This window comes from Artemia sp. Qi Xiang Cuo, chromosome 14 (assembly GCF_049724085.1).
Source record: "Artemia sp. Qi Xiang Cuo chromosome 14, ASM4972408v1, whole genome shotgun sequence".
NCBI lineage: Eukaryota > Metazoa > Arthropoda > Branchiopoda > Anostraca > Artemiidae > Artemia > Artemia sp. Qi Xiang Cuo.
In genome coordinates, this window is record NC_142807.1 from 12410418 (window position 1) to 12421175 (window position 10758).

Consider the following 10758-nt stretch of genomic DNA (forward strand, 5'->3'; position numbering starts at 1 on the left):
CCACCTACTGTCCTTTTACATAGGACACGCAAAAGCGGAAGATTTACACCAGCACCTACTACAAGCTCTAAAGGATGCTAACCTTGATCTTCGTCAAGTCTTGATGATGGGGAGTGACGGACCTAATGTCAACAAGAAAGTTCGGAGGTTATTTGATTCCGAAATTAGAACTGTGCGCAGCGACCGAGGCCTAGCTGATATTGGGACATGCAACATACACTTATTGAACTCGGTTTTTAGTCTGAAAAACCATCAAGGACAGACAAAATATCCCCTTGTTTCAAAGATAGTAAAAGCAGCTCTCTGCATGTCGCATGGAAACGCTGACGTTGAACATGATTTTTCCCGGTCAGGACAGATCATGACCGAGGAAAAATCGTCCATGAAAGTCAAAATGCTCAATGATAGACTGATTGTCTCTGACGCTCTAAAGAAGTTTGAGAACAGGCCCGAGATAGTCCCTATTACCAGAAAGCTGTTGAATTTGGGGCGAAACGCGTTCCAGAGCTATAAACTGTACCTGGAAGCTGAGCGATCAAGACAGGCTGAAAAGGAGTCCAAAAGGAAAGAAGAAGAAGAGGAAAAAAAGATGATGTTATCTGAGGAGAAGACCATTGAACACCTGGAAAAAGATTTGATTGAGAAGAAGTCAGTTGAAAAGGAGAAGAGACAAGTAGCAAAAAGGCTCTTCAAGAAGCTAATGAGAAGCTGAAAAAAGCCATAGATGCCAAAGACTTTGTAGAAAAAAGCCTCGCACAAAGTATGATCGAGGCTTTGAGCCGGAAGATGCGCGAAGAAAATGAGGCAGCCAGAGAGGTTGAGCTGATACAGAGCAGGGTAAACAAACTAAAGTCGTCCTTAAGTTCGTCATATTTTGCCAAAAGGAACAAGTAGAGTGTTTTTTGTACTATTGTATTTTGTACTTTTATACAAATTAAACGCATTTAACTGAACTCATGAAAAAAAACAAGAAGAATACGCGCACCAGTAATGAAAACACCAACTGCCGCTTTTTGTGTCCATGGACAGTTTCTGAGGTACAAATATTGTAAATTTAGGATCATAAAAAGCGCATTCAAAAGTTCATATTTTTGTGGTCAAAAGTTCATATTTTTCACAAAAAATCTAGCGGGAGGCCTGCCGTAAGCTTTGAAATTTGCCCATTATTTACATGTAGTATTTGTTACTGGAAAGTAAGCGGACATTTTCCTGGGGTATTTTCTGGGGATGTATTTTCTATGGAGCGAATTTTTCACTGGGATGGGAGTTCCCGAGGGTGAACTTTCCAGGGGAAATTGTACACGGGGGGGGGGATTTTCCAGAATTCATATACGATATTTTATTTCATTTTTTTTTTACTATCTCGTTGGTGACCTCATTTTACATTTGGAGATGCTCTGGGGTATTGTCCGGGGAGGAGGTTCAGCGGAGTTGGAATTCTCTGGGGATTTATTCATGGGGTTGGGATTTACCGCGGGAGAAATTTTCCATGGGATAATTACCACCAGGGGAAATTTTTCCATTGGAGGGGGATTTCCGGGAGGAGTGTTCCATACAGGGATGGGGGATTCCGCCATAGCCTGAAAACGATTAGAAAGTAACTAAAAAGACCAGTCTTTTTTCAAATGACAGTATTTTGAGGACTATTTTTCAGGCAGAATTGTTTCCAAGAAATTTTCTACGGTGAATTCACAGCAAGGATGGAATTGTACAAGGGTGATTCCCCAGGGGTAAAGACTTTACATGCAAGGAACTTTAAATGGAAAAATTTCTCTTGGGGGTAATGTCTATGGAGGGGGTGGTGGACTTCATAGTCATTATTTAAAAAATTATCAGAAATTAAATAAAAAAACATGTTTTTTTCCACTGAAAGTAAGGAGCAACATCAAAACTTAAAACAAACAGAAATTATTCCGTATATGAGGGGACTGGCCCCTCCTCTATACCCCGATCTTTACCATAAAGTTCGAACTTTTGTCCCAATCCTTTATGAACGATATATATATGTATATATATTATCATTCATTCTACCTTCATTCTCCTTCTAAGAAAAATAATATGCTTCAGACATCGATATTTATTTTAAAGATAATAATTACAAAGGGATTTAACTAGTTCACCAGTAGCCAAGTCCACGACCATAGCCGTAACCACTGTAAAAGGGACTGTAAATGCCCCTGTATAATCCAGCACCGTAAGCTCCATAGAGTCCACCATAACCGAAGCCAAGTCCAACGCCATGACCAAAACCATAGCTTGGAAGGAAGGATTCACTTCCTTGGATGTCTGTGGCCTCCTTTTTTTCTTCTGTCTGTGCACAGGAAGCAACTGCGAAAATGACAAGGAAAACCTAAAAAAGAGAAATAGATTAATGAAGATGTAAATTTTTCTACATAGTCTTCAAAAATAGTTTCAAGAAAAGTTTTTTTGTATTAAATAAGTAATATTATTAACTTTTTGTGTATAAATTCATAACCTTTCAATTAAAACGCTCTTATTGGGTGGGTGTCCCATCGTTTTATTTTTATTTTTTACAATGGGAAATCACCCATGAAAAAATAAAGTTTTATTTTTCCTAACAAATATTAATTGAAATAATCCCGTGGAAATACATGGTTAAGTGGATAACAAGCCAGCTATTGTGTTTGCAATTTGAATATAAGAATTGTTTTATTTTGGTATACCTTGGATTACCTAATCGAAGTCAGTGGATCACAAATGACCTAGCATTTCATCAATCAAGTCAAAGGAAGTTTTCGAAGAAACGAATTTTTTTTGGTAAATTTTCAAATAGCTAGCTAAATCTTCTAACTACAGTAGCCTTTAACGAAAAACAAAAATAATTGGGCTAACTGGTATGAATGTCAACTTTCAGCACTTTTTTTTATTCTTTTTCGACAATCTTGGAGGTTTTTTCGATGACATTTGATCGTTTTTAGCAAAAAAGAACAGGGTATTTTGAGGCGACGCTCCTTCTGCAGTTGAAGCGGACACTAGAACTAAGAACTTCTGGTATTGGTACCCCTCTCCCGCTTCTCGCCAGCGTAAGATTGTGCCACTTCTTGCCACCGTAGGGCAGAGGTAGTCATCTCTGCCCTACGAAGCCCTCCATCCTCATGACCATTTTTCTAAGGAAAATTATATTTGTTGATATTTAATCTCAATTAGTTAATAAGATGATAGATTGCAATCAAATGAATATTTCTATCACTGTTGACTGGACTCGTCTACATCCGCGGGTCCCGGTCAGATGAACTAGTCATTCTTATAGGTTGACAAGTCATGAGCCGCAACAGATTTCTGAAGATAGAGAAAAACCTACACTTTGCAAATAATAAGGAAAGTGACAAAATGGCTAAAGCGAGGTCACTTTCACATGCCGTGAACACTAAACTTTCCTTGGACGAACAAATGCTATCTTTTTTTGATCGTCACAGCTGCAACGTGTCTATCCAGGGAAAACTAATTTGATCTTTATACAAATCATGAGTGCTAGCTTTTTCATGGATATCCGTTCAAAATCGATCTGTACAGGGGGTGAGAAAAGTGTGAAGAACAGCCATCAATACCTCTTGGTCCAAAAACAATTACAAACCTATTCTCTTTTGTCTGAAAAAGCATCTCGTCACAAAATCTTCTTTGGTAACTTCTTCACAAGCCACGATCCTCTCACGCAGCTTCACTCAAGAGGAACTCGTGTCACAGTCACCGTACGTGAAAATTGCTTGAAGGGATGTTGTCTCGAAGAAACCAAAGTTATTGAAAAGAAAGAACGTGGTTATTATGCCTACATGTCAGATCGAGTGGTTTTGGTTATAAAGCGGAAAGACAGCCCAGCTTTTTGTGTAGGAACAAATTACAACTCTATAGACGGCTCTTTTAAACCGCTTCACCAGGGGAAAACGTGGTTTCGTTAACCAGCTCGTAACCTACCGTCAAGGTGAGGGTTGGAGTTCAGAATTTCCACATATCTACCCTAAGAAATCAACCACTCATGTACTAATGACAACAGAGAAGTTATTTCAGTGCCACATATGCAAAATAAATGCACAGCTAGACTACAAAGATTGTCAACTTCACTTATAACGGTGTTACGAGCAATTTCATGCCTAACTTAAAGTTATCTTTTATATTAACTTTCATTCAGCATGAAAAAATATATATATCCATATAAGTTTTTTAGTTCCAAGGACAACATTAACGTCCAACTTTCACATATGAGAACATGGCACTATGGTTACACCGTTGGTGCGAAAAAATATTTGACACCACGAATCTTTAAATTAAAACCCTACTTCACTGCACTAAAGTAAGTACCGCAAAATTTTACCGGTAGCTGGTCTTTGACCTTAGTGGGTTAATGAAATCAGCAATTTGAAAAGCTCAGAGTCCCTTGTGTGAAAAATTTCGGAAAAGAAACAAAGAAACAACTTGAAATTAATATATTTAGGGGGGGGGGAAGAAAACTAAAGCAACTTCAAAGGTCAGGAATCCAAAATTGTTTTCATAGTAGGAAAAAAGATGATAAAATAATAAAAAAGACTTACAAATATTTTCATCATTTTTGGTTGTTTAGACGAGCAACTTTCTTTTAAACTTTTTTAGTTCTGATAGAGAAATGTTATTTCTCAGGCACTTATATCCAAAAATTTTAATTCTTTGAGACCTTCAGGCATGCGCAATTCTAATCTATTGCCAGTAGGGTTAAAGAACTTGAGGAACAATATGTCCATTATTGTGTCCAATAGTGTTTTTAAGGATTTAGACCATCTTCCGGATTGCTTAATGTTTCTTTTCTGTTAATTAAAAATTTTGGGTTGTCTCGGTAATTGAAATATAACAACAGGTACTTAGTAACTGTAAGATTCATTATGATGAAATGCCTAATAATTATACCGAAGAAAGGAATTGGCTTATTCAAGGGCTTCTATTTTTTTAGAAGCTAGTTCGATTCCTTATTTGTCCATGCAGACAAACAATCTAGAAACCAATTTAGAGTGTATTTAATTTCTTTGGTCTAAAAATAAATTTAACGTTTACTCTAGTATCGACTTCGCGCATTGGCTTTTCAAGATTTATAAGCCATTTACATTTCGAATGGGCATTTTAAAGTTGTTCGTTCGAAGTCAGTATTTTTTCCCTATTGGCTTCTTGTTGGTTTCCAAATTTTTAAAAGCCTTATATCTTCCACTAAGCTTTTTAAACTTGGAAGCTGATGAAAAGTTAATGGTTAAAATGTTACTTGCTAAATTCCAAGAGGCTTGTTTGCTACTGAATAAGTTCTAACGCTATAGGGCCTATTATTATAACATGACAATTAGAGAAAATGTAGGACAACCATAATAACAAAAAAGGAGAAAATCTACAACCGGTGAAGACAAAGAAACACTGAAAATATTCCTGCCGAGAAGTTCTCACAAAAGGATACTCAATCAGTATCACTAAAGGTCCAAAAGTACACGTTTTAGGTCAATATCATAGGGAGCGCAGTAGCACTGCCTAAGTAAAGAACGATGTTGGCACAATGTATTTTTTTTTTTTTTTTTTTTCTTGGTCTCAGACCCGGGCACTTCGTATCGAACGAGCTGTCGCAGAAACTTCGAAAAGGGCTCATTCGGTTGGAAATTGAAATGGCTAGTGCCCTTTTTAATAGTCGAAAGTGATTGGAAGGCAACTAACTTCCCTTCCACGCCCACCGTCTCCCCAAACATCCAATCAAAATTTTTAGATAGTCATATTGTTCCGCGTAGTTGATTTCCAGATAGAAATTATGTTTTTGAGGACACTCCCCCACAGCCCTCAGGGCAAGGGTTTTAAGTTAGGGCCTGGGGTATATAAGATTTTTATAGACAGCGTTGTCATAGAAACTTCAAAAAAGGTTCATTCAATTGTAAATTCAAAGGGATAGTGCCCTTTTCAATAGTCGAAAGTGATTGGAGGGCAACTAACCCCACTCTTACGCCTACCTTTTCCCCAAACACATTCAATTAAAATTTTTAGATAGCCAGTTTTTTCAACGTAGTTGAAAGTTCTGAAAATTAGGTCTTTGAGGATGAACCCCCCCCCCCACAGCCCTCAGGGCAAGGGTTATAAGTCATGCCCGCGGGGCCTATAAGGTTTTCATAGAAATCGTTGTCGTAGAAACTTCAAAATGGGCTCATTCAGTAGAAAATTGAAATGGCTAGTGCCCTATTTAATAGTCGAAAGTGATTGGAAGGCAACTAACACCCCTTCCACACCAACCATTTGTAAAAACGCATCCAATCAAAATTTTGAGATAGCCATTGTGTTCAGCGTAGTTGAAAGTTTTGGAAATTAGGTCTTTGAAGATGATAATCCCGTCAGAGCCCTCAGGGAAAGGGTTATAAGTTATACCGTGGGGGCATATAAGATTTTATTGAAAGCTTTGTATTATAAACTTGAAAAAGGGCGCATTCGATTGAAAATTCGAAGGGCTAGTGCCCTTTTTAATAGTCAAAAGTGGTTGGAAGGCAACTAACCCCCCTCTCACGCCCACCTTTTCCCCAAACACACATAATTAAGTTTTTTGGATAGCCATTTCGTTCAACGTAGTTAAAAGTGTTGGAAATTAGGTCTTTAAGGATGATACCCCCCCCCCACACCCTTCAGGGCAAGGGATGGAAGTTATGCCCTGGGGGCATACAAAGCGTTGTCGTAGAAACTTCAAAAAGGGATCATTCCATAGTAAATTGAAATTGCCAGTGCCCTTTTTAAGTAATTGGAGAAAGTAATTGGAGGCCAAGTAACCCCCCTCTCACGCCCACCATTTTCCCAAACACAGACAATCAAAATTTAGAGATAGAATTTTTTTTCAACGTAGTTGAAAGTTATGGAAATTATTTCTTTGAGAATGACAACCCCCCACAGCCCTCGGGACAAGGGTTGTAAGTTATGCCCTGGAGGCATATGAGGTTTTATAGACAGCGTTGTCGTAAAACTTCAAAAAGGGCTCATACGATTGAAAATTGAAAAGGCTAGTGCCCTTTATAATAGTTGAAAGTAATTGGAGGGCAACTAACCCCCCTCTCTCGCCCACCATTTTCCCAAACACATCCAGTCAAAATTTTTAGATGTTCATTTTTTTCAACGTAGTTGAAAGTTATGGAAATTATAATTTATACCCTGGGGGCATATAAGGATTTTATAGAAAGTATTGTTGTAGAAACTTGAAAATAGGCTTATTTGGCTAGAAATTCAAAGGGCCTGTGCCTTTTTTAATAGTCGAAAGTTAGTGTAGGGCAACTAACATCCCTCCCAAACCCCTCTTGTCCCCGAACACATTCAATTAACATATTTAGATAGCTATTCTGTTCAACGTAGTTGAAAGTTCTGGAAACTATGATTTTGAGGATGACAAACCCCTCAGGGCAAGGGCTGGAAGTTATGCCCTGGGGGTATATAAGGTTTTTATAGAAAGCGTTTTCGTACAGACTTCAAAAAGGGCTCATTAGATTGGAAATTGAAGGTGTAGTGCGCTTTTTAATAGTCGAAAGTGATTGGAGGGCAACTGGAGGGCATATAAAGCGTTGTCGTAGAAACTTCAAAAAGGGCTCATTCCATTGTAAATTGAAATTGCAAGTGGCCTTTTTAATGCTCGAAAGTAATTGGAGGCCAAGTAACCCCCGTCTCACGCCCACCCAAATACATACAATCAAAATATGAGATAGCAATTTTTTCCAACGTAGTTGAAAATTATGGAAATTATGTCTTTGAGGATGACAACCCCCCACAGCCCTCAGGACAGGGGTTGTAAGTTATGCCCTGGGGGCATATGAGGTTTTATAGACAGCGTTGTCGTCAAACTTTAAAAAGGGCTCATTCGATTGAAAATTGAAAGGGCTATTGCCCTTTATAATAGTTAAAGTTATTGGAGGGCAACTAACTCCCCTCTCACGCCCACCATTTTTCAAATCACATCCAGTAAAAATTTTGAGATATTCATTTATTTCAACATAGTTAAAAGTTCTAGAAATTAGGTCTTTTAAGATTACAACCCCGTCAGATCCCTCAGGGCAAGGGCTGTAAGTTATACCCTGGGGTATATAAAGTTTTTATAGAAAGTGTCGTTTTAGAAACTTCAAAAAGGGCTCTTACGATTGGAAGTTGAAAGGGCTAGTGCCCTTTTTAATAGTCGAAAGTGAATGGAGAGCAACTAACCCCCCTCTCACGCCCACCATTTCCCAAAACACATTCCATTAAAATTCTGATATAGCCATTTTGTTCAACGTAGGTGAAAGCTCTGAAAATTAGGATTTAAGGATGACAAACCCCTCAGGGCAAGGACTGGAAGTTATGCCCTGGGGGCATATAGGGTTTTTATAGAAAGCGTTTTCGTACAGACTTAAAAAAGGGCTCATTAGATTGGAAATTGAAAGGTCTAGTGCCCTTTTTAATAGTCGAAAGTGATTGGGGGGCAACTAGCCCCCTCTAAAGCTCACCATTTCCCCAAACACATCGAATCAAATTTTGAGATAGCCATTTTGTTCAACGCATATGGAAGTTCTGGAAACTAGGTGTTTGAGAATGACACTCCCTCCAGAGCCCTTAGGGCTAATGTTGTAAGTTATGCCCTGAGGGCATTTAAGGTTTCTTATAGAAAATGTTGTCATAAGAAACTTCAAAAAGGTTCATTCAATTGGAAATTGATAGGGCTTCTGCCCTTTTTAATAGGCTAGTCAAAACTGGTTGGAGGGCAAATAGCCTCCCTCTCACGCCCACCATTTCCCCAAACAATCCAAACAAAATTTTGAGATAGCCATTTTTTTCAACGTAGTTTAAAGTTCTGGGTATTATATCTTTGAGGATGATAGCCCCCCCCCCCCGACACACCTCAGGGTCCGGATTATATGTTATGCCCTGGGGACATATAAGGATTTTATAGATCGTTGTAATAGAAACATCAAAAACTTCAATGGTTTAGTACCAGTTTGAAGAGTCAAAATTGGTTGAAGGGAGTATAAAACCCCTCCCACGTCCATCGTTTCCCCAAACACATCCATTAAAAATTGTAAGATAGCCATTTTATTCAATGTAGTTGAAAAACGTGAAAATTATGTCTTTGAGGGTGAAACTCCCCCCACAGGGCTAGGGTTGTAAGTTATTCCCTGGGGGAATATAAGGTTTTATAGGAAGCGTTGTCGTAGAAACTTCAAAAAGGACTCATTCCATTGGAAATTTAAAGCGCTAGTGCCCTATTTCATAGTCGAAAGTGATTGGAGGGCAACTAACGCCCCTCTCAAGCGTACCATTTCCCCAAACACATCGAATCAAAATTTTGAGATAGACATTTTGTTCAACGTAGTTGAAAATTCTGGAAATTAGGTCTTTACCAGCGTTGTCGTATAAACTTCAAAAAGGACTCATTCAATTGGGAATTGAGAGGACTAGTGCCCTTTTTAACAGTCAAAAGCGATCGGAGGGCGAATGCCCCCCCCATACCCATTATTTCCCCAAAGACTCATGATCAACATTTTTATGTAGCAATTTTATTGAACGAAGTTGAAGGGTCTGGAAATTATTTCTTTAAGTATGACAACCCCCCACAGCCCTCAGGGCTAAGGTTGTAAGTTATGCCCTGGGGGCATATAATGTCATATAGAAAGTGTAGTCGTAAAACTAATAGGAATTTTGAGATAAACATTCTATTCAAAATAGTCTAAATATCATATAACATGGCTTTTGGGGTTGAAACAAACCCTAAAGATTAGGGTCAAGGGTTGTAAGTTATGCCCAGGGGGTATTAAAGGTTCTTATGGAAGGGATGGTTGATTAACTTCAGAAGAGGCTCGGATTTTCCCCCTGAAAAAGACTATGTCAATATAAAACGAACAGAAATTAATCCAAAAAAAAATTTGCACAAAATAAGTTTTTCAAACAAAAGTAAAAAACTCAATTAAACCAAATTTGAACAAAAATAGAATCAAATAATCGACCAATCATACAACTACCACAAATCAGTATCAATAAATAAATAAAACCCAAAACAAACAGAAATTAAAATAATTCAAACTCAAAACGAGCAGAAATTAATCTGAGTAGGGTTCTAAACCCTATGCTTTCTAAAAGCCGGAATACAATTTTTACTTTACTGAAAAATTTTTTTTTTTTATATTTTCATTTATAACTTTAAGAAAACAAAAATTAATTAAGATTTTAAGGAATGAATATCAGCATATGTATATTAAACATATGCTGATATTCTGAGTCCTACTGAGTCATATTCTTAGTAGGGGGCCTCCCCCAGGCTACTGAGCGGGTCCCCAGGTGGCAGATAGGGGAATGTCCTACGGATATGTAGGATACCTCCATGGGAGGTGCGGACATAGGGGGGACCTCGTTCCTGGGGGTCCATAATTGAAACTGGGACACCCTCGCCCGGGGGTCATAAATACAGGCGTAGGAGGAGGAAGGCCCCTAAGATTTACACTGTATAGGGCCCACCGGAAGTGGACACTTCCCGGCGGTTACAAACCTTCCCCCAGCGATGGGTCAAATTGCTCGGTGCTGCAGAACACCGAACGAGAGGGACAACTGTGAAGGGCAGATGATCTAGAACCATGGACAACGACCTTCGCTTAGGATAGAGAGTAATGGCATACCGCTATCCTGAAAAAAATGCCACGAAACTCCTTCTCTTTAATATGAAATGGCAAAATATAGAATAAGAGCCTGTGCTACCGCATCCAGGACAACCGACGGTCTGATATCTAGAGTTATAAATAGTAGAAATGATAATAT

At 38.5% G+C, this 10758-nt stretch overlaps 1 protein-coding gene across 1 annotated transcript; it reads right to left on the reverse strand.

Annotated features, from left to right (window-relative positions):
• Positions 1-2059: 2059 nt before the first annotated feature.
• On the reverse strand, positions 2060-4586 carry LOC148944143 (uncharacterized). Its single transcript, XM_089100218.1, has 2 exons — positions 4548-4586; positions 2060-2350 (listed from the first exon to the last, which is right to left on the reverse strand). The coding sequence occupies exons 1-2, from the start codon at positions 4560-4562 to the stop codon at positions 2117-2119; spliced, it is 249 nt and encodes an 82-aa protein (XP_088956344.1). The 5' UTR covers positions 4563-4586; the 3' UTR covers positions 2060-2116.
• Positions 4587-10758: the final 6172 nt, after the last annotated feature.